The sequence below is a fragment of the Alexandromys fortis genome, unplaced genomic scaffold (assembly GCF_014885135.2).
Source record: "Alexandromys fortis isolate MF-2015 unplaced genomic scaffold, M_Fortis_MF-2015_v1.1 scaffold_167, whole genome shotgun sequence".
NCBI classification, from domain to species: Eukaryota; Metazoa; Chordata; class Mammalia; order Rodentia; family Cricetidae; genus Alexandromys; species Alexandromys fortis.
Window position 1 is genome coordinate 1,300,116 of NW_026068050.1, and position 26,329 is coordinate 1,326,444.

The 26,329-nt window shown below is 37.9% G+C and overlaps 1 protein-coding gene across 3 annotated transcripts in view; it reads left to right on the forward strand.

Moving 5' to 3' along the window:
* The window catches only part of Scaper (S-phase cyclin A associated protein in the ER), a 467,165-nt gene that overhangs the window by 205,063 nt on the left and 235,773 nt on the right, over positions 1-26,329 (forward strand). For all 3 annotated transcript variants that reach the window (XM_050119436.1, XM_050119434.1, XM_050119435.1), the window contains 3 exons: positions 2,247-2,328; positions 4,013-4,165; positions 4,646-4,753. In XM_050119436.1, coding sequence (XP_049975393.1) covers positions 2,247-2,328; positions 4,013-4,165; positions 4,646-4,753 — 343 coding nt within the window. The remainder of the gene's footprint in view (positions 1-2,246; positions 2,329-4,012; positions 4,166-4,645; positions 4,754-26,329) is intronic.

Consider the following 26,329-nt stretch of genomic DNA (forward strand, 5'->3'; position numbering starts at 1 on the left):
CATTAACCTCATTAGGTTGGAATTTTCTTTCTAGTGCATTTTGTAGTGTTGGATTTGTAGAATAGATATTGCTTAAATTTGGCTTTATCATGGAATGTCTTTTTTTTCATCCATGGTGATTAAAAGTTATGCTGGGTATAGTAGTCTGGGCTGGCATGTATGGTCTCTTAACCATCCGTAGAACATATGTTCAGGCCCCTATGGTGTTAGAGTCTCCATCAAGAAATCAAGTGTTATTCAGATAGTTCTGCCTTTATGTTACTTGGCCTTTTTCTTTTGTACCTTTTATTATTCTTTATTTGTTCTTTATGCTCCATATTTGATTATTTGTGCCTGTGGGTTTTTGTTTTCTGATCTAGTCTATTTGGTATATTGTATACTTCTTATATCTTGAGAGCCATCTCCTTCTTTAGGTCAGGGAAATTTTCTTCTATTATTTTGTTGAAAATATTTCCTGTGTTTTTGACTTGCATTTCTTCTCTTTCCTCTATTACTGTTACTTTTAGATTTGGTCTTTTCACAGTGTCCTAGATGTTTTGTGTCAGGATTTATTTTAGATTTAACATTTTCTTATGTTGTGGTATCCATTTCTTCTAAGCATCTCTTTAATGCCTGAGATTTCTTTCTCCATCTCTTGTATTCTGTTTGAGGGGCTTACCTGTGAGGTTCTTGTTTGAGTTTCTAAATTTTTCTTATCCAGATTTCCCACAGTTTTTTTTTTTCTGACTCTATTTCCAGTTTCAGGTCTTGAACTGTTTTATTTCCTTTCCACTATGTTGTGTTTTCCTAGATTTTTTAAAAAGAGATTTATTCATTGTCTCTAAGGACTTCTGTCTTATTCATAAAGGCTATTTTAAAGGTTTTGTCTTCTGCTTCAGCTGTGTTGCAGATCTCAGGGCCTGCTCTTGCAGGGTGGCTGGACTGTGGTGGCGACATTTTGTCCTGGCTGTTATTGTTTTCAAGCTGGCATTTAGGTATCTTGGCTTGTGAATATTGTAATTCCAGGTGCTGATATCTATCTTTATCTTTGTTGGGTGGATGTTTTGTTCCTTGTTTGGTTGCCCTCTCTGGTTAGTAGAGTTTGGTGGCTGTGTGTTGTATAGTAGGAAATTCTTCAGGGATCCTGACTTATGTAGCCACTGTTGCTTCCAGCAAAAAATGTGTTTCTAGGCATTGGAAGCTGACACTTAGGTAGGAGGATGGGCTAGGGGTGGGCTGTGAGGGGTTCCACAGGAGGGAGGAGAGTAGGGTGTTCTACTAGGATTTGATTAGTCCCTCGGAAATGGAGGCAAAGAGTGAGAAGTGGCCATAAATAGGGATGAAACTGGGGGATTGGCTATGGAGAAGAGAGGGAGGGGCGAAAATCTGAAGCTTGCCTATCTACCTGCTTTAATTACCTACTACTTCCTAATGCTGTGACCCTTTAATACACAATCCTTCATGTTGTGGTGACCCTTGGCCATAAAATAATTTTGGTTGCTACTTATAACTGTAATTTTACTAGTTATGATTCATAATATAAGTATCTGATATGTGACCCTTGGGAATGGGATGTTTGACCACCAAAGAGGTTACATCCATAGCTTGAGAACTGCTGGCCTATTTGCCTCCATGTCAGACTTGCCTTGCAAGTTCCTAGAGGAAGCCTGCTGGAGTGGGGGGGCTAGAACCACAAGATATGTGGGGAGGCAGGCTGGAGGAGATCTGCTTGATTCACTGGAGATGGGGTAGAGAGGAGGGGGAGGTGGCAGCAGGTGATCTGCTACAGTTGTTGTGTTTCTGTTTCTGAGCTTCTCATCAAAACACCTTCATTTCTAATTTCCCTGAAAGCTCAGATACCAGTATTCTTTGTTTTGCTTTTCAGTTGAAATGTTGATATTCAGAGCACATCATGGTTACCTCTTCCGTTCACTTTGCTTATTGGTTTATAACTTTTCTATTGTTTCCTTGTGATATTAATAATATTTTTAAGAAGATAGGTATAAATTATGTTTTCAACATTTTATATTTAATGATAGTTCCAGAACTATTCTTGGGGTCAGAAACTTATTTTCATAGCTAATCAGCTGTATTGCTTCATTACTAAAAACAAACAGGATGAGCAAACTACTATTGCTTCTCAAGTATTTATTAGGCAATATTTGAGAAAATATAAGCCTTGCAACTAAATTGTATTTTTTTGTTTCATGAGATTGAGGTGTGTTACTTCAAGCAGGTGAACCTACAGATCTGACTGTGTCTTACAGAGACAGGGAAGAACGGTTGGCAGCACTCACAGCAGCTCAGCAAGAAGCTATGGAAGAGCTGCAGAAAAAAATTCAGCTCAAGGTCAGAACAGCATGTTATTTTAATTTGAAAACTGAGAGCTTAAATGGAGCACACTATAAAATTCTGTGGAATAAAAGTTGAATTAATGTGGAATAAAAGTTGAATTAATTTGTATTTATACTATTTAGATAACAGATTTTTTATGAATGAGTCATAACTGATTCAAACAGCTGTTTGGCAACCCAATTTATTTTGTTATAAATTTATTTTGATATTATAGAATCATTGTGGAACAATAATAAAGATATTTGGTATTTACTCTTATTAATCAGTTAATAAATAACTGGAAGTCATTATTTGTTGCTGGAGGCTTCTGTCCCACCTGGTCCTGTAGCCATTTGTCCCAAAGAAATACACAGAGGTCTACATTAATTATGAACATAAACTGGTTGGCCTATTAGCTCAGGGTTCCTATTAATTAATTCTTACATCTTAAATTAGCCCATTATTCTTGTCTATGTTAGTCATATGGTTGATACCTATATCAGTGAGGTGTTTTCATTTTGCTTCCTCTGTGTCTGGGTGATGACTGCAGACTGAGCTTCCCTCTTCCCAGAATTCTCCTGTTATTATTGCCTCGCCTCTACTTCCTGCCTGGCTACTGACCAATCAACATTTTATTAAAATACAATTGGCAAATCTTTACAAAGTACAAGACCATTGTCCCACAGCAATTATTAATAGTACTTTATTATTTTAATTATCTGGCAATTATTCATTTGATTTCAATACTTTTGAATTGCATAGTTCTAACTTGGAAGATTATAAATACTAATAATTTCTAGAAAAAGATTTCCCAGTATTATAACATGTAGGTGGTCTCTGCTATAGAAGTGCTTTATATTGTATCAATGATTTACATCTTGGCTCCTTGTAGAGATAGTAACTTTTTAATCTGAAAGATAGGAATTTATCATTCATTTAAATTCAGTGCAGTAAATACTAATGAATGGATAAGATTGGAGTCCCATTTTTAGGAAATGCCTAATCTAGTATAAGATTCAGATGTTAGCAGATAACTTCTGCATCATAGAGGTAAGGTTATGGTCTATCAAATGTCAGAAAGAATAATTACTCAGCTAAATCTTGAAAAGAGTAGTTGAAAATAGAAAATTCAGTTGAGTAAGATACATTCTGGCTATACAAAATAGTGTTAACACAAAAAAGATTTTTTGGGATTGTGATTGGGAGTGAAAAAGTAGTTATCGGGCAGTTATATTCTGTAGTATGTCTTTGTCACCTTCCTGCTGTGTGTCTAAGCATGCGTGTTTCTGTGGGTCAGTACTTACCATAGTGTTTGATAGGTAGGCAAATGGGTAGTGGGTAGAAGCTTTCCAAATTCTACTTCCAAGTAACCAGTAATGTTGAGTCTCTGAGCACAGTGATGTGCTAGAAGATGTATGAAGTTCTGTGTTAAAAATATTTAACTTATTCTTTTACAAATTTGTTTATGAAACTGTTCCCAGAAAACATGCACTACCATCCTGTGGACACACTTTAGGAGCATTATTGTGCAAGAGTGATATGTTAAAAGACTGTGAACTTTATTGTTCAGTGTGAAAGTTAATACTGAAACCAGGTACTTTTGGATTATTTTAGAAGTTTAAATGGAAATTCTTTTTCCAAGATCTTAGTATAACTTGAATATGTTTTAAGTTTTCTCACACTTTGACCCTGTCTACAGCATGATGAGAGCATTCGAAGGCACATGGAACAGATGGAACAAAGGAAAGAAAAGGCTGCTGAGTTAAGCAGTGGGCGACATGCAAGTACTGATTATGCCCCTAAACTGACCCCTTATGAAAGAAAGAAGCAGTGTTCTCTCTGCAATGTCCTGGTAGGTGGTTGTCACTGTTAATAGTCTGTTGATATAATTTATTGCTAAAATTTATTAAAAGGCTTCCAGCCTTTTAAATCTTGTGCTAAGACATCTATTAAGGCTATTGACTTCTTTGAGGATTTTAAATGAAAAGTAAGAATTACAAATAATAGCATTTTAGGAATGGCAGTATAAAGTGTTGGTGTATGTAATTGTTACTAAAATGGTTGTTTACCTGTTTAATGATAGATTAAATCAATATTTTAATATATTGGGACCAGAAATCAAAACCAAGTTTTTCAGAATTGAGACTTGAGTCTTTAAACTTAGTCTCAGAATTGCATTCTAGGGGAAATATTTTAAGATTATGTATATGTATATGTATTATATATTCTAGAATGATCTGAACTTGTATAAAAAAACTGGATTGCAAGTTTAGTTCTTAGTATTGTATACAGTGGTATGTTGATTGATATGGCTTTGATTTTGTGTTTTTAGATCGCTTCAGAAGTTTATCTCTTTAGCCACATCAAAGGGAAAAAACATCAGCAAGCTGTGAGAGAGAATAGCAGTATCCAGGGGCGTGAACTTTCAGATGAAGAAGTGGTAAGCTTTACTTTATGTTTTTTTACAATTACTAATTGATTATCTAGGTATGCTCTTTTATTATAAGTTCCATATTAATTTGTATTCATATAACAATTTAGACCCATACTTAGCACTTAATAGTTCAATTAATATTATAGGCATATATGTTGTTATTTTAGTATACATATACAAACAGAATTTTTGTTATCACTTACATAATTTTTGTTTCAGAGTTACAGTATTTTGTACTTGTGAGATAGCTAGCTCAGAGGAAAAAGGCACATGCAGCCAAAGCTGCCAACCTCAGTTTGATCCCTGAGACTCACATAGTGGAAGGAGAGAATTGATTCCTTCAAATTGTCATGTAATAATCCCCACCTACATGCCATGGCACATAAACAACTGAGTATGTACACACACAGCCTAAATAAGTAGAATCTATTTTAAAAGATTTTTAAGAAGCCCTTCTCCCATCAGACCCTGGGCAGGGCTCCCAGCCCCCACCCCCTGTACATAACTTTTTGAAACATTTTTTTAGCGAATGAAATAATGAAGTATAAGATTTCCTTTTATTTTTCAAATCAATGGGAATGTGTCTGAGGTCCCCTGGATCCCTGGGCTGTGGAAGGCAGGATGTAGGGAAAACTGAATGTGTGTGTGTGTGGAATGTGGGTGCATGTTTCCACAGGGGCCCATTCCCAGTGCCCCAGGACTCCTGTGGATCCAACCAGCTTCCTCTCCCCCAGGACTACAGTTTAAGGGTGTTCACAGGTCCCAGTTGGCTGAGCCCACTCCTGGGGGATGAAGCAGGGCAGGGTCCACATCCATTGTTGGCGGTTTGTGGAGCTTTCTCTGGCCGTTCCTTTCCACTCTTAACTCTCCAGGAGCAAGCTCTTGGGTTTCTGAGTTTAATACGTGAGCACAGGGTTTCTGTTACTCCTTCTCTTCATTAATGTCATTCCACCATCTCACTGGTTCTGTTCTAGCCCTGACCTCCTTCCCTCTCCCCAACTCTGCATCCTAGCTGCCTCTTCAGAGGCAAGGAGTTGCAGGATTGGAGAAGGTGGGATGGAGCCTTTTGAGTCAGATCTGGAGACCTGCCTCCAGGCCAGCAGCACCCTCTAATCTGCCAGGGTCCCTCTTAACATCTGAAAGAGTTACAGTGAGGTGGGATGTTGGGTCTGATTTAGCCCCCAGTACCTTAGCCCTGTGTGACCAAGTGGAGGGGCATTGACACACCTAGCTAAAGCACAAGCACCTTAGTCATACGCCCTCCCTCTACTCTTGTCCTGGCCTGTTGTCCCACCTCCCCCAGCAAAGATCCCAAAGCACAATCTCCTGGAAACTTGGCAAGCAGCTGAGCCTGGCCATGGTGAGGGCAGGCTGTGCTCCCTGCCCAGGCTTAGTAAAGGGGCAACTCCATGGGACTGAGAGGTCTTGTAGAATGAGCAGCAGAGCCCATTGGTTACAAGCACCTCAGGAGGTGGCCCTGACTCCCGGGCTTGGAGTGGGGGAGGTATAAAGCTAGGGGTGCAGGGAAGAAAACTACTCACTAGGAGCCAAAGACAGGGCTGTGCCTTACTACCTCAGGAGCCACCCCTGCGTCCCTCCGCTGGCGGTCAGCTGCTTGCTCTGCCCTCCCGAGAGCTGCATGCTCCCACCCCAAGCGCCCAGGAGAGTGAAAAAGTAACCCACCTAGCAGGAAAGACAATTAGGGGCAAACCCAGTGGCTATCCTCGCACCCATCCACGCCTGTCATGGGGACAGCCACCACCCACTGGCCCATGTGAAGTGCCAGTGCCCTTCCCACCCAGAGCCAAGCCCCTACCCTTCCCAGGCCCACAAGTGAGATTGCACATTAACTACTGTATGGAGAGGAGCGGTGTTGGGAAATGTGAACCCTGAGAGTCAGTGATGCTGATAAGAATAAACAAGACGCCTTTGTAAAAAAAAAAAAAAAAAAAAAAAAAAAAAAAAAAAGAAGAAAAAGAAGAAGAAGAAGTTATATCTAGGTGCTCCAGAGGTGGCTCTGCAGGTAAGAGCATCAGAGTTTACAGAGAACCAGAATTTGTTTTTGAGCACCGTATTGAGTGGTTCATGACTGTCTGTAACTCCAGTTCTGGCAAATTTGATGCCTTCAATTGGTCTTTGTGGGCAACTACATGCACTTTGTATATGATAGGTACAGGCAGGCAGGCAGGCAGGCAGGCGCGCACACACATACACACACATCTTTAAAAAAGATGTTATAATATTTTGTTATTAATTTGAGACAGGAATTCATTCATGTTTTACCAAATGTTTTAGAAAACATAGATCAATGTCTAGTTCATGTAAGTGGTTGATAGTGGATTAGTAAATCATTTACATAGTTTTAGAAATGTTTTATTTTCTTACCTATAGTTATTGTATGCTAAATTATATATTTTTATGAATGTTTATAATTTTTTATTCAGTTGTTCTTGAACTAGAATATCTATGAATTTGTTTTCTTTATTATACAGAATGTCTAAAGTTTACTAAAGATGTAGACTTCATACTTGATAAACATCTGTTAAGATGCCCAGGAAAGATTATTATGGTTTCTTTGAGGACAACACCTATTAGTAGATATCAGTGTGTGTTAAACTTATATTTAAGATTTATTTTCATTCAGTTATTTTGTGAGTGTGGTGAGAGGAGATTGGGAGATGACTTTGGGGGTTGGCTCTTTCCTTCCACCTTGTTTTTGAAGCAGAGTCTCTGGTTAATATTTGCCACTGCCCTGCATACTCAAGCTTCTACAGATTTCTACCTCCCATTTTGACATAGGATTAACCAAAGACAGCTAACTCTTCTATTATATGGGCTCTGGGGATTGAATTCAGGTTTGCCATCAGGGTTATATAGCAAACACTTGCACTCACTGAGCTGTCTTACTGTGTGTGTATGTGTGTGTGTGTGTGTGTGTGTGTGTGTGTGCATGTCTTGTGCTTATTATTTCAATTCCTTTGGCATATCTGAAGGTTAGGAAGTCAGTATACATACAGAATTCTAAACAGTTCCTAAAATGGTTTTACTGTTGGCCAGTCATCATCTTTATTTTGAAAGTCTTAATTGTTAGATATGTTTAAAGTTCATTTTTTATCTTATCAATAAAAGAATTTGTTTTGTTTAAAAAATCCTAGAAAATATTCGAGTAGTTGGAAAAGTCACAAAAAATTCAGTGTATCTACATACTCTCTTCTGTAAGATGACCCTAATACTGCTATGGCACTGATTTAGAGAAGTCACCAACACAAACACAAACAAAAACGTTTTGATACCAGGGCTGTCAGTTCAAGGCCTTTTCCACTTGAGTTGTGAGTGATACTGATACTGGGGTCCCAGTTGAAGTCCTGCTCTCATCTCCATCAGGGAACACTTAGTTTCTACATCAGTCTATTCAAAGTCTGTACCCTCTGGTTGGGAGGTGCTACTGTGGATGAACTTTATTTTTGAATGCCAGTTGGTGATTCTTATTTTAAAGTTTCAACATCAGTAAACTGAACAGATTGTCCATCACTTCGTTAACATCACCCTTAATTACTTTAATCTGAATTTCCCTATCGGAAGCTCCTTCCTGGTGGGTCAGCATGTACTTCTCACACTTAGCTATTCACCTTTTCATTTTCAACAGACACTGTAGTAGTGTAAGGGACATGTGATTGCATAGCTGTCTCATTTTGCACATTAGAGGGAGGTAGACTTATAATCTACTCATCTGATCCCTACAGAATGGGGCTTTCTGTGTCAGACAGTGTTTGGTGTATTAGGCATGTGTGACTCTCAGGAGCGTCTCTGGCTTCTCAGGTTTGGGTTTAGTCACAGTGACCTTCAACTATTTGAGCTCTTTGTCTTTGAGCCACAGTTTATTCTGCATCTCTGAGTAACTGCTACCTGATTCTCACATTCCTTCTGCCATTTCATCTGTCACCGTGCCTTACAACCTGGCCTTTGCACTTGTCAGACAAAGCTGAAGCTTCTGACTCTGGATTTTAAGCTCCTGCTGTAGGTTGTGTTTATCATCTTTGTGGACTGTAGTTTTCTCCAAAATCTCAGTCTTACACTTCAAAGTTTTTTCTTCTCCAGTTATTCTATTTCTGATTTCAGTCCTGAGATCAACCTGTAGTTTTTTTTTTAAATTTAAAACGTCATTGTCACATTCTTTTTAAAAAGTTTTGAAAGTAATATATTGTTTGCTAAACTCCTCAGTTATCAGTTGTCATAGGTAATGTTGTTTCTTCAAGACTTCAATTACTTTTGGAAGGATCTCTCATTGATAGCCAAAGGGCAATGATGAGAAGCTCTTTAGAATCATTTCTGTCACCAGTGGCTCATCCAGTCATCCTCCCTAGCCAGGTTTCTCCTTCACCTTCTTGTGTCAATCCACATATCACTACTGGTCTCACTACTTCACCTCTTGGATTACTTCAGCAAATCTCATGAGTTGGAAGAATTCTTTATAGTCTTCAGCATTTGTATTCACACAGTCAGCTGTATCTTCTCTTCCCCACTGAAGTACTTCTTTAACAGATGGTATGGTGGTTTGGAAAAAATGGCGCCCAAAAGGAGTAGCACCATTAGAAAGTATGGCCTTGTTAGAGGAAGTGTGTCACTATGGGGGTAAGCTTTGAAGTCTCCTTTGCTTAAGCTACAGCCAGTGAGACAGTTCACATCCTATTGTCTTCGGGACAAGATGTAGAATTCTTGGGTCATTCTCCAGCATCATGTCTCCTTGTATACCACTGTGTCCCACAATGATGATAATGGAGTAAACCTCTGAAACTATAAGCCACCCCATTATAAGAGTTTTGTGGTCATGTTGTCTTGATGGGGAAACCTTGGTAGCCTATTATCTTTAAGAGGTGGATCCAAGTTAAGGTGTGGCTTTCTGGGACTGGGAGAGAAAAACAGGTGCACGGCCCAGGTGTGCTCTTTCTGTGTGATTTCCACGGGGCACAGCTGAGCTTGAACTTCTTGTTCCTGTTTCATGAGTTATCTCCTTATAATAAATACAAATATAATTGTTTTATCCTTTAGCTAGCCTGGTTATTTCCCGAATCGAGCTAATTTGTACAGTGTCTCTTCACAGAAATAGGAACCCTAACTAATACAGAAGTGTAACTTTGAATGTTGATGTGGAGCCATCTTGTTAGTCCTTGTGGTATTTTGAATATTATTGACCCCAATAATCTCATAGGGAATGCCACTATTGGTAGATATGGCCTTGTTGGAGTGGCTATGACTTTGTTAGAGGAAATGTGTCACTATGGTGGAGGGCTTTGAGGTTTCATATGCACAGAATACCACCCAGTAAGTCATGAAATTCCTGTTGCCTGAAAGATTTAGGACTTTCAGCTATTCTTTCAGCCACATGTCAACCTTTATGTCCCTCTGCCCCCTACCCCATGATAATGGACTAAACCTCTGAAAGTGTAAGTGAGCCCCCCCAATTAAATGTTTCCTTTGTAAGAGTTGCTGTGGTCATGGTGTCTCTTCACAGTAATAAAAACCTTAACTAAGACAGTCTTATACAGTTTGTTCTTTCTCAGGACTTATATGATGTTTTTAGTGTTGCCACTGACTAGTGTTACCAGCTTCATGTACTCTTCCTATCTGCTTTAGTCTGCTTGGTTCTTTCACATACAACAAGATCCAAGAGAGACAATAATTTGTTATTTATATTGTATTATACAGTAATTTGCTCCTTTTCCTGTAACTTATTGTCTCTTTTGGCATCCAGAGGAACTTGGATTAGTTTAATGCTAAATATGATATGGGAAATAGTGGATTCTATTCAAATGGGTATTAGCAACATGTCTCTTTTTTTCTGATTTTCAGGTGCCTCCTTCTGTACATTGTTGTGGAATATTCCTCTATACTATGTGAAAATGTGTCACTGTAATTGGTTTAATAAGGAGCTGAATGACTATTAGCTAGGCAGGAAGAGGTTAGGCGGGATTTCTGGAGACAGAGGTCTCGGGGGGAAAAAGAAAGGCAGAGTCACCAACTGACACAAAAGAAACAGGACATGCAGGAAGAGAGGTAAAAGCCATGAATCACATGATAACATGTAATAAAAAATGTGTTAATTTAAGTTATTAGAGCTAATTAGAAACTAGCCTATCAAAGACAAAGCTCTTATAATTAGTAAAAAGTCTTTGTGTCATGATTTGGTGGCTGGTGGTCCAAAAAAGCCTCCTGCAATATATCTTTTAACATATGTACTGTGGTTCTTACCTTCTAGGAGCATTTCAGGTTGTTGGAGTAAAGACTCCATGTTCTTCACAGGTTCACTATAGCCATTCAACTTGGGCTTCTTAGGATCAAACTGTACCTCTTCTATGGTGGTTTGAATAGGTATTTGGCTCTAGTAGATTCCTGTGTTTGAATTCTTGATCTATAGGGAGTGGCACTATTAGGTGTGGCCTTGTTGAAGTATATTTGACCTTGTTGGAAGAAGTGTGTCACTGTGGAGGTGGACTTTGATGTCTTATATGCTCAAGATATACCCAGTATGGCTCACAGTTTACTTTCTGTTGTTCGTAGACCAACATGTAGAACTCTCAGCTCCTTCTCCAGCACTATGCCTGCCTGCACACCACCATATCCCACCATATTGATAATGGAGTGAAGCTCTGAAATTGTAAGCTAGCTCCAACTAAATGTTTTCCTTTATAAGAGTTCAGGTGATCATTGTGTCCCTCCACAGCAATAGAAATCTTAAGATAGAAGTTATCAGGGATTGAGGTATTGCTATTGTAGGCCTGACCATATTTTTGCTTGGAGGAATTTGGATTTTGGTACTCTGGGTTAGGAAAGTAGTGTATGCTTTAAGCGTCGCTCAATGGGCCATGCTAGTAGAAACATTGAAGACCGTGGTGATGGGGGTGATTTGAAATGTAGGACCTGGCTCAAGAGGTTTCAGAGGAGAAGAATTTCAGTATGTTGTTATTGTGATATTTTGGTGAATAACATGACTTCTTTTTGCCCTTGTCTGAAGAGCCTGCCTGAGGCTAAAGTGAAGAGATTTGGATTAATTCCCTTGGTATAGAAAATAATCTCAAAACAGTCTAGTATAGACTCTGTCCTGTGGTTATTAGTGATCACTCTTTTAAAGATCTATAATGGAAAGGAGCAAGCTGAGCAAGGCAAGTTACAATATGTACAATTTGAGGAGAAAAGCGGTACCAAGAAGTGAAATGGACCTAAGTCCTGTGTTCAAGGAGATAAAAAGATTAAAGAAAAGTCAGATGTTAAATGGAATAAAGGGAGTGGTGACTTCAGGGGAAGATCCCACCCAGCTTAGCTTCCATCTTGTGGAAAGGAATTAAAGAAAAGCTTAGGTCCAGGAGTCAGTGGTACAGTCCTTTAATCCCAGCATTCTGGAGATAGAGGCAGGCAGATCTCTGAGTTCAAGGGCAGCCTGGTCTAAGAGCAAATTCTAGGACAGCTAAGCATGCACAGTGAAGGAAACCCAGTAAAAACAGCTCTTAAAAAATGTAATTGAAGTGAAAACAGAGAGCTCTTAAAAAATGTAATTGAAGAAATGGGCTTTGTACCAGCTCCAGCAAGCAGAAGAAGTTGGCAGCTTTGGCTACATGTTTCTAGCTTTAGAGTCAAGGATGGAAGAAAAGGGTTGTGGAATCAGCCTCTGTGACTAAGGAAAACTGCTGAGGTCAGGCATACGTCTGGGGTGTCCCTGCATGGAGGCCCAGGGGGGCGATTAAGTGAAGCTGTGAAGGTGAAGCCTGGTTTGCCTTGGAGACCCCAAAATGTTAGAGATATAGACCCATGGGATAGCTGCTGAGGAAAGCTGCTAATGGAAAGTGGAACTAGCCTAAGAGAAAGAAGTGTGTTGCAGTCAACAAAGCTCAAAGGGTTTGGAGTCTGAAGACCATTTTGATATCAGACATGGAGATGCAGAGTTTGCCTAGCTGGTCTTGCATTGTGCAGTATTTTCCTCACTATTCTCACTTTTGGAATTTTAATGTATATCCTGTGCCATCACACTTTGGAAGTATGTGATCTGTTTTTTTTTTATTTTGATTTTATAGGGGGTTACTGTTAATAGATTACATGAATCTTAGAAGAGACTTTGAACTTTTAAAGATTGTTGAAACTGTGATAGACTATGGGAACTTCTAAAGTTGGACTGAATGTGTTTCTGCATTATGTTATCACCATAAGTCTGTGGGGTCAGGGAGTGGACAGTGATGGTTTGAATAGTTACGGCCCCATAGACTCATGTGTTTGAATTCTTGCCCTGTTAGGCACTGTAAGGTGTGGCCTTGTAAGAGTAGATGTTTCCTTGTTGGAGGAAGTGTGTCACTGTGGAGGTGGGCTTTGAGGTCTCCTATATGCCCCAAGGTAAGCCTAGTGATGTGGTCTGCTTCTGCTGCCTGGGGATCAAGATGCAGAACTCTTAGCTCCTTCTTCAGCACTATATCTGCTTGGATGCCACCATATTCTGCCATGGTGATAATGGTCTAAACTTCTGAAACTGTAAGCTAGCCCCAGTTAAACATTTTTCTTTATAAGAGTTGACATGGTCATGGTTGTCATCTCTGCCCAGCAACAACACACTAACACAGTCACTGTAGATCATTTATAGAATTTTTATAGATTTCAATATAAGAGACAAATATGGCATAGACACTGTCTTTGTTAACTTCGCTTTGCAGAATTCTTGTAAATTTATCTTATCTGCAAATTCTGGATCTACTTATCACTTGCTAGAGGGGTTCTTTGGAATGTGCACGGCTTCTGTTTTCTTATGTTCTGTCACACCCGCCTCAACCAGCAAGGAAGACGCAACACCGGAGCTCTTCTTGCTAGCAGTTTATTCAGGACTTTTTTTACAGCAATATCTCTCTCTCTCTCTGTCTCTCTGTCTCTCTGTCTCTCTGTCTCTCTCTCTCTCTCTCTCTCTCTCTCTCTCTCTCTCTCTCTCTCNTCTCTCTCTCTCTCTCTCTCTCTCTCTCTCTCTCTCTCTCTCTCTCTCTCTCTCTCTCTCTCTCTCTCTCTCTCTCTTTCCCTCCTTCCCTCCCTGGGCAAACCTCTCCCAGCCCTTAAAAAGGCACAGGCTGCCAACCCCAGATTTCCAGGTGGGCACTGCCCATAGGTCCACGCATATGCAGGCAGCTGACAATCATTGCGTGATAATAGCATGAGTCAGGCCTTAGCCATAATAGGAGTTGATTATCACAGAGAGCACTCGCTTTCGGGATCGCGGAGGGCAGGAGCCAGCACCATCAGGTGTGGCTCCACGCAGCTCTCTATATCGCCATCAGGTGTGGCTCCACGCAGCTCTCTACAATGTTCCAATAAAGCATCAATTTCACACTCTATGTCCATACTATCCTATCACTAGGTTTAAAAATGTAACATTTTGCTTGAAATAACCCAGTGATATTAAAAATATGTTCACATAATGAGGAAGCAATCCTCCATTATCTGGAGAACCTGTTATTATGTGACCTTTTCCATTTCTAACCACACTGTCTGTAAAACAAAGACCATTCTTGTCATGAATGAGGCCAATCAAGGGATTAGCCACAGCATCAAAAAGCTCCTTCTGCCACCCAGAGGATTCCCTTTTGCCCATTCACTATTAATTTCCCTAAACTATGACTAGTGTACTGATAGCATCAATTTCTCCTGCCTGTTCTGGAACTTCATATAGATGATACTGCATGATATGTACTTTCCTATGTCTTTCTTCATCTTTTTGTGAGACTGGACCTTATTTTTTCTGTGACACTGCAGCAATCATATTTATTAGATGGTGCGGGAGTGTTGAAATAGGAGCGGCGACAGGGCTGCGTCCCCGGCACCCGGCCGCCCGCATGGCTAGCTTATGCCCAGAAATAATTACACGGAAACTGTATTTTTTCAAACACTGCCTGGCCCGGATAGTTACAGTTCCTTATGGCTAGCTCTTACATATTGTTCTAACCCATTTCTAATATTCTGTGTAGCCCACGAGCTGGCTTACCAGGGAGGATCTTAACCTGCGTCTGTCTGGAGCGGGAGAACCATGGCGACCCTTCACACAGCTTCTTTTTCCCAGCATTCTCCTCTGTCTACTCCGCCTACCTAATTTTCTATCCAATAAAATGGGCCAAGGCAGTTTCTTTATTAATAAGAAATCACTCCCACATCACGGGAGAATAGTCTAATTTGTCAATCATGTTTTAAATAAATACTGATTGGCCAGGCAAAAAATATAGGCAGAAAAAAACAGACAGGAAGTAAAAATGATGTAATGAGAACAGGAAAATTCTGGAAAGGAGGAAGCTGATTCCTCCCACTCCTGGCCAGACCACAGAAGCAGCAGGATGTGATCTACCCCACTGAAAAAAGGTACTGAGTCACATGGCTAACATAGATCAGAAAAATGGGTTAATCAAGTTGTGAGAGTTAGCCAGTGAGAGGCTAGAGCTAATGGGCCAATCAGCTTATAATTTATGGAGACCTATGTGTGATTTTCTTTGGGGTTAAACAGTTGTGGGGTACAGGGCAGGACAAAAACACAAACAACAAGCAGGCCAGACCCTCCATGTTACAATTAGATTTTTATTAATACCCTATAGGCAAAGACCATCAGTAATGCAATTGGCATAGAATAAAATTTTATTTATTGAGTTGTCAAAAGAAAGGGAAATACACCTGGGGAATTGTATTACTTCTCAGTAGCAGGTATCTGAAAGGCTTTGTGTAGACTTTGGCTACTCTTGGAGATGAGGTGAGGGAGTTTGAGCAGATAAGGCATTGCTCTGGGTTGAAAGCAGTCCTCTCAGCTGAATACTCTGAGGAAGTGAATAATTTGGTGACTGGTTTCTTAGTAAAGTTCTATGTAAATATGTGGAAGGAATAAAATGACGTTTACTCCTGATTTTCTGGATATAAGTGATGGTTAAAGAGAAATTGCACAAAAGTGGCCAGGCTCTATTCTCTGCGGTTTCTTCCTTTTACAGCTCTAAACTCTGGCTGTCTCCAGCTCATTAATTCTCATTTGTAGTCCGTACTCCCAAGCCAACAACTGACATAAGCCCATAAGGAAGAAACATTGGCAGTGGAAGCATACTTCTGGGGCTGCCTGTCCTTGTCATTTGAGGTCCTGGCCACAAGTACTGGCTGTCTAACTGCTCCTTACTACCTTTACTTGCTTGCCTTTTGCGTTTTGTGTAGACTTTGGAGTTGGAAGATAAATCTAGTAGTAGCCAGTTTGTTGTGGCTGGAATTAAGTCTTTAGTGTTGAATTTCTATGAGTTTATATTTGATACTTAGTTTAGATTTCTAGTAAACATTTACTGAGTTGAATTTAATTCAAGTGGAAAAGTATACATATCTTTAAAGATAGTATTTGAATATACCTCTAAATTTCTTTGTAAATTCTATGTAATTGTAATACAGTTGAAGTGGAATATAGAACTAGTTATCTATTTAGTTTGCCTCAAATAATTTATCATTTTTGAATCTTTGTGACAGGGTTTCTTTGTGTAGCTTTGGAGTGTGTCTTGGAACTTGCTCTGTAGAGTAGGTTGGCCTTGAACTCACATTGATCTGCCTGCCTCTGCCTCCCAAATGCTAGAATTAAAGGTGTTTGCCACCATCACCCAGCCTTTAATTTTGAATTTTTACTCAGATTGTATGTGTACTTCTAGAGAAAGTGGTATGGATTTTTCTACTTAAATCTTTTACAATATTCCTATTTTTTGTTTGAATTTTATTTTAATTGTAGCCACCTGTGGGCTGTGGTGACACATGCCTACATCCCAGCCCTTGGAAGACAGAGACAGGAGGATCTAGACTTCAAGGCCAGCTGGGACTGAGACTCTGTATCAAATAACAGAAAAACAAAATCAAATAAAATGAAACAAACCAGTGACCTCTATCCTTCTTTCAAGACAGTTTGTTTTAAATGAAAATACTGCCCTAAATGATGGGTACTACTTCCTGTTACTAAAAACATAAAAAATTAAAAATGCATTTATTTGTTAAAAACATTTGCTAGTAGATTCCCTTAATAAAGCTGAATATATTATTCATTTTAAAGTAAATTAGAGGTAAAGGTTAAAAAGTTTTCTGGGATAATAGGTGCAGCTTGGTGAGAGTGCTTGCTGGCATCCACAAATTCTCAGTTTTATTTTAAGAATGGAAAAAATTCTGCAGTATGATATTATATAAACTCATATATATACACATATATACATATATCTCAGATATATATAAACTCAGCTTATATAATATATAGAGAGAGATATATAAAGATATATCTTCATTTATGAGAAGAGATGAAAAGGAAAGAATAGTAGACTGATAAAACAATGTGTAGCAATATAAATTTTCTAGTTATTTTAGTGGTCTTTATTTAGTCTTTGTAGATTGAGGTTTGATTGATGTGCTTATTTTGTGTACTCTGTCAGTTGCAACTTCTTAGTTTCGACTTCTTAGTTAATTCATGTAACTGTTCTAGTGAAAGCTCCTTTCTCCTGATAACAACATTGGTAATATAGCGTATGAGCTATGTTATAGAGAGGTTGTTTTACTCACATGGAAGTTTCATTTTTAATCAGTGAAGGTATCTATAGTAAACACACTTGTTCTACTTAAACTTATTACTTGTCGCCTATGATGTCTTTATATTTTATACACCATGTCTATTACCCTTCTTCTTTGGCATATAAGATTTTATTTATGTCACTTCTGACCTAATAAAACTATCCCTTTGACCCAGTGTACTTGACATCTCAGATAACTTACTCTTGACCTTTGACACATTTTATTTTAAGACTGTTAAACATAATAGGTAGCTGCTGAGTAAGAAAGCTTTATTGTTCTGTGTTTTTACCTAATTTAACTGAAGAATTTTTCTAGCATTTTAAAAGGCTTCTCACAAAAGAACTGATGTATATTTGATATTTTGGTGATTTTATAATTCAAATGGTCATGTTTTTAATAAAAAAATGAATGCTAGTTATATATTCTAAAGTGAAATTTTTTACATGTATTGTTAGAGAAACAGCATTAATTTTAATGTTTGGTTTCTTCACTGTCCCACCTCACAATTTAATGAAGTACCTAATTTTTGGTGTAATATGTATTCATTTTTGTAAGGAGATGACGTTCAAAAATGGTGGGTGGTTGTCTTTCTTCATTGTGAATTTGTACATTCTTTCTTTGTGACAATCCTTTGCATTCCAAAAATGTGACTTAGACAAATTCTGTTTTTTTATACTGCATTCTCACGTATGAAGGAAAATAATAGTAAATTTTATTTGTTTTATGAAAACTATGAGCAGGCTCTTCACGAAGGTTCCTAAATTCACTAGTGTTCATTGGATGCTTGGAATCTAAGATGATTTTTTTCAAATGCTAAATTTATATTTTATTCTCAGAAATTATGTTAATTAAGTGATGGGTAGGGAAAATGGGACATTTCATAACAACAGAGGATAAAGTAGTCACTGTGAAATATAAGCTGAGCTCATTGTTGAGCTTAGGTTGTGTGTGACACTGATATGGAAGAGGCATGGCATCTCGATCCATCTGGGAATCGGCTCCACAGTGACTGGCTCATTTCCTTACCCTTCCTTTACTCCCTATGAAAGTGTTAGGAAGAGCATTGTGTAGCTGTCAACACAACAGCAAAGCAAATGAATAAACTCTGAGTCAGTAGTTCTCAACCTTCCTACTGCTGCAACGCTTTGATCCAGTTCTTCATGCTGTGGTGATCCCAATCATAAAATCATTTTCACTGCTACTTTTTAACTGTAATTTTGCTACAGTTATGAATTGTCATGCAAATACCTGTGTTTTCTAGTGGCCTTAAGTGACTCCCATGAAAGGGTTGTTTGACCCCAAAAGGAACCACAGACCACAGGTTGAGAACTGTTGCTCTAAGTTGTTAAATTCTTCCATTTTTTTTCATTTTGTGCTTCAATAAGGATAATGAGTTTAAGTCGATTTGAGAAATTATTTTAATTATTGTGTGCATGTATGTACATGTATGTATATGTTTGTGTGTGTGTAGATCGATGGACAACTTGTAGGAGTTTTCTTTCCTTTTAACATGTGGATTCTGGGGATTGTACTCTGGTTTTAGGCTTAGTAGCCAAGCACCTTTACCTACTGAGCCATTTCTCTAGCCACTAATTTTATTAATAATACTAATGATTATAGTTACCTTTAATGCTGATTATTTTTTTCTTAAAAATTTAGTTTTGGGGGCTGAAGAGATGGATCAGTTCATTAAGAGCCTTTGTTGTTCTTACAGAGCATCTGAGCTCAATTCCCAGCATCTACTTGTAACTCCAGTCACAGGAGATTCAGTACCCTCCTCTGATCTCTGCAGGCATCAGGCACACACTTGGTATGCATACATTCATTCAAAACTGTCATAAAAATAAAACAAATCTGAAATTTTTAGAAATAATTTACTTTTAGAGATATTACTAAAGATTCAGCGTTAGAAACCTAAAGAGCCCCAAGTTTACAGAGACTTTCCTTTTATGTTTTTTCTTTTACACATTTAGTTTATTTCAGAGTTAGTGTGTGTGTGTGTTGTATGTGTGTGTACTTGAGTGCAGGTTCATGTGTTTGTAGTTAGGTCCATATGTGTGCATGTGAAGGAAGGAAGACAGCCTCCAGTGTCTTTTTATCAGGCATCTTCCCTGGTGGGGACAGAATCCCTCACTGCTCTGCTACTCAGATAGGCTGACCGACCTGTGAGCTCCAGGGATCTACCTACATGTTTCTCTTCAGCACAGCCGACCCCACTGCACCTGACTGTTAAGTGTGTTAGGGCATGGTCCTTGTACTTGCACAGTCAATGCTTGACCAAGGCTCATAAAATAAAACTTTAAGTAGGTAACAAATGCAGTTAAAAAATTAAGCCATTTAATTTTTTATAAGACTCTTCTTTTATGACTCCTAGATACATCCAATAGTGCAGTTAAACTAATAAATATGTGGAAAGCTACTTCTGCAATAGTTCTGTGTATGCCGTCAGAGTCAGTGAATTTTAATTATGTTTTCAACAAAAAGGTATATCTTTCATGTCAGAAAATCAAAGGCTGTGGGCACGATTTCCACCAGAGCTTTAGTTTTCTAAAGTTCCTGCTTTCAGATTCTTTTTTTTTTTTTTTTTGGTTTTTCGAGACAGGGTTTCTCTGTGGCTTTGGAGCCTGTCCTGGAACTAGCTCTGTAGACCAGGCTGGCCTCGAACTCCCAAAGATCCGCCTGTCTCTGCCTCCCGAGTGCTGGGATTAAAGGCGTGCACCACCACCCGGCTTAAGATTTGTTTTTAAACAACTTATTAGTTTAATGATCAAAACTACGAAAACATTTTCTTTCACTTTGACTTTCCTGTGATGGTTCCAAGGAATTATTTTATACCTTTAAAATTAATTTCTTACACCTACTAATTATTCCTGCATTCTCTACTTGATTTGTAGATGTAGCCCACCCTTAGTCCTAAGACTTTTTTATTTTTGTTCTTAATTTGATTTTTAGATGAATCTCTCAAATAGCTTTTTCTCATGGTTTGCTCTTATAAAGTATTCGGTACTTTATATTATTGTAGTGTTTTTTACAATACCTTGCTTCATTACAGTTTGTATATTATTATACAAAATTAACAAAAACTTTCAGTTAAAGAGATAGAAGGATGTTTTGGAATTTTTTCTTTTTAAAGAGTTCAATTTATGACTGTCATTTTTATTGTGCTCTTAATTATAGTTCAATAACTTGGCATATGCACATTCTCTTGAACCCATCATCATGGTCAAGACAGCTCATCTGGTTCCTCATCTGTGCATCTATTGATTTCTGTCTCTGTTTTCCCAGTTTTTAGAGAGGTATTTTGAAGTTTCTGGTTCTAATTGTAGGCTTATCAGTTTTTTGACAGAAATACCAAAAACTGTTACATTGTCTTGATTGATTCCTTTAATAGTGTAAAATTACCCCTTTATCCTTGGTCTTTTTTTTTTCTGTGAAAAATCTCCCTTGCCTCATATTAATATAACAATCCCATAATTTTCTTTTTACCTTTGTATCCTATTTTTGAGAATATTTGTTGCTGCTGCTGATAAGAAGCTGATGGCTTCCCACAGCCTTGTCCTTAAGACTGCATACCGCTAGAGATGGAGCAGTACTGCCTCTGATCATTACCTCCCTTTTTGATTTGAATCTCAAGGGTGATGCTTTTGTAATATGTAGCATCATTGCTACTCTGTTATTGTAACGATTTCTGAGGGTGGTGCTAACAATCCAAATTCCTAGAGATGAGCATTGTGATAAAACCCCTTTTGCTTTTTCGTAAGACTTGGATCGTTACAGTTCAACTATTTTTCACTGCAGAATTGAGCTTAGACCTTCCGAGCCTCCACAGCATAATCTAGTAATGAGGTTGTTGAACTCTGAGCCTTTCTTTGAGTCATCTGTTAAACCTCAGATTAGATCAGAAAGAATGTCAGGATCTGCACAGGAAAGCCCTTGCCTCATTCATCACCTTCACCTACTAGAAAACTGAAGGAGAATTTGTAATTGTCACTGAGTGGCAGGGGGACAGATGGCAGACTAGAATCCTTATCAGGGGATGGCTTTTTCTCTTTTGCTTGGTGTCTGTTTTACTGTATTTCATTAGCTTCATTTTTCTCATCTGTCACTTCAAACAATATAATACATAGATTGTAATTGATAAAACCCCTACTGTAGTGTAATCTGGAGTAGAGGACCTTACCAGAGTTGAGCCTTTTGTATAATTAAAATGCCCCCTCTAGTTTAAACTTGTCAGTGCCTTATATTTTTAATTTCATTTTTCAAAGAATTCTGTCATTAAGGGCACCATTTTGACAGAGGATACTGCATTTCAGGCTTTTTCAAATTTAGTGTTTGACAAATTTATAAACCATAAATATAATGGAACTCTTAAGCCTTTTTATTTCTTGACATATTTTTAAGAATTTTCTTGTACACTGCAATAGGGCCTCACCAGGGAACAATGGCAATAGTGTCATATGAACCTGCCTATGATATATATTACAGTTTCTTAAATCTCTCAACATTATCAATACCCCTGTTTTAGTGTGAGTTAACTTCTCCGTGTGGTGCCTTCATTTTTCATAGTCTTAGGTTAGTCCCCAGAAATAGTTTATTTGTACAGCTAATAAAAAGCTGTCAGTAGTTATGATTCAACTTTAAAGAGTTTGTCCAAACTGTTTCTTGCAGATAAGATCAGATTATGAGGAATGATGTCAATCAAAAGAAGAGTTTGTTATAGATCTTTTTAAATTCTAGCCAAAAATTCTGATATCCAGAGAATGGTTCCTCCTTAACAGAAACAGCTAGCCCAAGTTCTTGACACATAGTAGGTGTTGAGTTAAATGTTAGTGATTTGAGCTAAAGCTTACATATGTATTATTTTCAGTGTCTTGTTTCTGTGAGCACAATTTGAAATATTGACTTTCTAAAAATGCCATGTTTTAAATGAATGTTATGTTATCTGCCCTTTCTTTCTGTTTTCCTCCTGACTTTCTGTCTCCTCTTCCTCTTCCTCCCATTTTGCACACCATCTTTTCTCCTTCTCTTATCTTTTTATCTCCAATATTTCAAGTTGTTTGGCCTTGTCCTCCTGAGAACACAATAAATGCAGGTTTAAATTCTTTTGTCTTCCATTTCTTTCTTTTGATAGAAGTCAGCAGGAGAGTGTTGTAAAAGTACCTTAACAGCTTTAAGACACACGTATCTTTTGTTTTCTATGTTCATCATCTAAATATACATTGAACATGAAGTATTCTTCTTTGTCTTTCTGCTTTAAAAATTAATTAATGATATAACAATAGTTAAAGAAATAGAGGACATGATTATGAGATAGAGCAATGACAATGTATGAAACTGAAAGAGGAATGGAAGAAGAAATTATGTTATTATACTTTAATCAAATTTTTATATAAAAAAATCTGATTTTTTTGGCAAACTAAGAGTGGAATACATAATAATTTTAATAATGTAATAAAAACACTTTATTGTTGAATAAAGTAATATTGAATTTTAGATTTCAAACTACATTCGGAAGTTACAGGATGAAGTTGAGAGAAAACAATTTTTAAGGTAAAACATAACCATAATTTTCTGCCTGTGCAGATTCCGATCCAGCATCACCCTCATCTTAAACATGAGCCTTGGATCTGAAGAACCTAACTGAACCTAACTGAAGCATGACTTTAGATTTATTTCATTTTTATTTTTTCAAATATTTATTTATTTATTATGTATACAATATTCTGTCTTGTGTATATGTCTGCAGGCCAGAAGAGGGCATCAGATCTCATTTCAGATGGTAGTGAGCCACCATGTGGTTGCTGGGAATTGAACTTAGGACCTTTGGAAGAGCAGGCAATGCTCTTAACCCCTGAGCCATCTCTCCAGCCCCTTATTTCATTTTTAGAAGAAGACTTTAGGTTTTTTGGCAAACAGTTTCTCACTATGTAGCCCTGGCTGTCCTGGAACTTATTATGTAGACCAGGTTGGCCTTGAACTCGCAGAGACCCACCTGCCGCTGCCTCCTGAGTGGTGGAATTAAAGGTTATGTGCCTCTATGCCTGGCTAAGAAATGGTGATTTTTTTTCAAAGCAGACATTTAAATCATTTTAAAGGATCTGTAACCATTAGCATTCTTAAAAATTCAGTTTGGCATTATAAGATGTTGATGATGTGAAGTTGATCATTTACTTAGTGCCATATTTTATGAAATGTGTTTATTTGAAAAGCCATACTATTGACAATTCAAATTTTTGTGTTTTATCATTTATATTTTGTACTTATTTTGTTTTAGAACATTATTTCTCATAGATCATGACTTTTGCCTATATAGCTCAGTTTTGTCTGTTTTTTTGGTTTTGGGTTTTTTTTTTTTTTTTTTTTGGTAAAATAAGAAACTTGGAGGAGCCATTAGGAGGAGTCTGACAAGATATCAGAATCCAAATTTAGGATCAGTCATTTCATTTAATATAGTAAAGTATGATAGAGAATCTGGAGTCTTATATGCGGGAAAAGGTAATTAAAAGATTAGTAAGATAAAATCTTTGACAAGATGTCTGTATAGGTATTAGTGTCTTTATGTACATCATTTGTACTTCATGCCATAGCAATATTTAGTAAGACTTGAGTTGTGACTTAAAAACTAGACTTAATGTGCATCTAGTATTTTTTGCATTTATTACATTGACATTTAAAATATTAGGAAGGAAATTTCAGATTTATCATTTGTTCTCTTTAGTATACTTTATTTTCTTTAAACTTATTTATTATGTATGCAGTGTTCTGTCAAATGCATGTCTGCATGCCAGAAGAGGGCACCAGATCTCATTATAGATGGTTGTGAGCCACCATGTGGTAGCTGGGAATTGAACACATCACCTCTGGAACCTCTAAGCCATCTCTCCAGCCCCCTCTTCAGTTTACTAAGTAAGTGGGTACAGGAGACGTCCTGTGCTGAGTTGCAGGTGTGATGGGGAGCTGTGCACTTGGCTTCTTTCTGCTCATCCTAGACAGCAGTAGGAAAGACTGACTCCTGTTAGTGCTTACTTAGAGTTAGCAGTGAAATGCTGTTACGGATCATTTCTGCAGACTGGACTCCCGTAAGGCTGAAATTTGCATTTAGAAAATTCAGTTAGGAAAGAAGGTTCAGAACTACTTCAGGATGAGATCCGGTGCTCATTGCTTCACATTGCAACTATATCTTACTCATGCCCATACCACAGTAATTAGAATTCTGAGTAGCTATAGAAGGTGAGTGTTTCTTACTCAATAATGCTTATTCTTCCGTGAAGTAAACCATCTTGCAGTAACTGTAACTTTGTGTAAATTTACTTTCTTTGAAGAGTCTGCTTTTCTTTGCATTTCTTTAAGTAATTTTACTCATTATGAATATACTAATATGCATTCATAAAAAATGATCAAAGTAGAAAAACAGTAATGCTTACTGTTAACATTTTGATCTAGTTATATTCATCATTTATGTACTAATATACATATCTTAACTAAACATATGTTCAGTGTGTTAAACAAATTTGAGCCCTGAAACTTTTATTTAAGATTGTGTAATGAAAACTTAGAAATGTTACTTTTTAAAAAACTGATCCAATGATGTGTAGCAATTTATTAACAGATATGCCATAATTGTATAATTAATGGTCTGCTTCTGTGTTCTTATATATTTACTAAAATAGAGTCATTTATACCTTCGTTTTCTTATTCTAATTCTATCAAGGTGAAATTTTTAAAAATGACTATTAAAGCCAGGCGGTGGTGGCACACACCTTTAATCCCAGCACTCGGGAGGCAGAGGCAGGCAGATCTCTGTGAGTTCGAGGCCAGCCTGGTCTACAAGAGCTAGTTCCATGACAGGAACCAAAAAGCTACGGAGAAACCCTGTCTCAAAAATCAAAAAAGAAAATAACCATTAAAAACTGAGCATTTATGAACTGTTAAGTAGACAGGGTTGTAGAACTTGTTTACCATGGTGGACTGTTAGCAGTGTCCATCTGTGGAACAAAGTGTGTGAAGCAGAGACAGGAATGCCAGTATCTAAACAGCACCATTGTCGTTTGTTATCACATTTACTGGTTAGAGTTCTAGCTGCCTCGATGAGTTGATGTAAGAGGAAGTAAGATTGTTGTGTTTTCTAATTTTATTTTTATTTTTAATTTTTTTTGTAACAAGTTCTTACTGTGTGCCTTGGCTGGCCAGGAACTTGCTATGCAGAATCCACCTGTGTCTGTGTTCTTAATACTAGTATTAAAAGTGTGCACCACCACACCCAGCCCAATTTACCTGATTTTAGCCATTAAGAAACAATGGGGTGTAAGAAGTGGTGTCAGAATGTGATTTTTAAAAAGGATCAGAATAAAAAGTTCTGTTCTAGGTTTCAGCACAGAGGGAGCTTACATCATAATAAGAATAATCAGTAAGTAGGAGAAAACCATACTTAAACCCTAATCTCACGGAGTGAACCACTACTAGAGATGGAGTGCAGAATGCTGCCTTCAGGCACAACTTGTAAGCCACGGAGCAGTGAAACCATCACACTGGATCACTCCTTGGATAGGAAAAAAAGTGTATTTGGGAAATCAAATTGCTAGGCTCTTCTTGGGGGTGGCAAGAGGGGGCAGAGGACAGCCTTGTTACTTTTAAGGGTACATGTACTGGCAAGAAGAGAGGTGCAGCCAGATTTAGTATAGGGCCAGGTGCAGCCAGGGATTTAGCATAGGGGCTTTGCTCTCTTGTAGGCTGTTTATGTTAATCAGGGACTAGATTCCTTTGCAAGAGGTAGCTGATCACTGGTAAGCAGAAACCTGCCTTGTGAGATTCCTGGGGAATAGTGAGTTTAGGTTTTTGTTTACCCTATAGCAATCCTTCTATTTACCTGAGTAAATAGAAGTCCTTCTGTTTAAGACATTGTCACCAGCACTGCCATATTGGGGGTCCACTTTGGCCTTATTATTACTTAGGTGTATTGGATTCTGACCTAGACCAAGGAGTGCACAGCTGCAGCCTACCAACTAG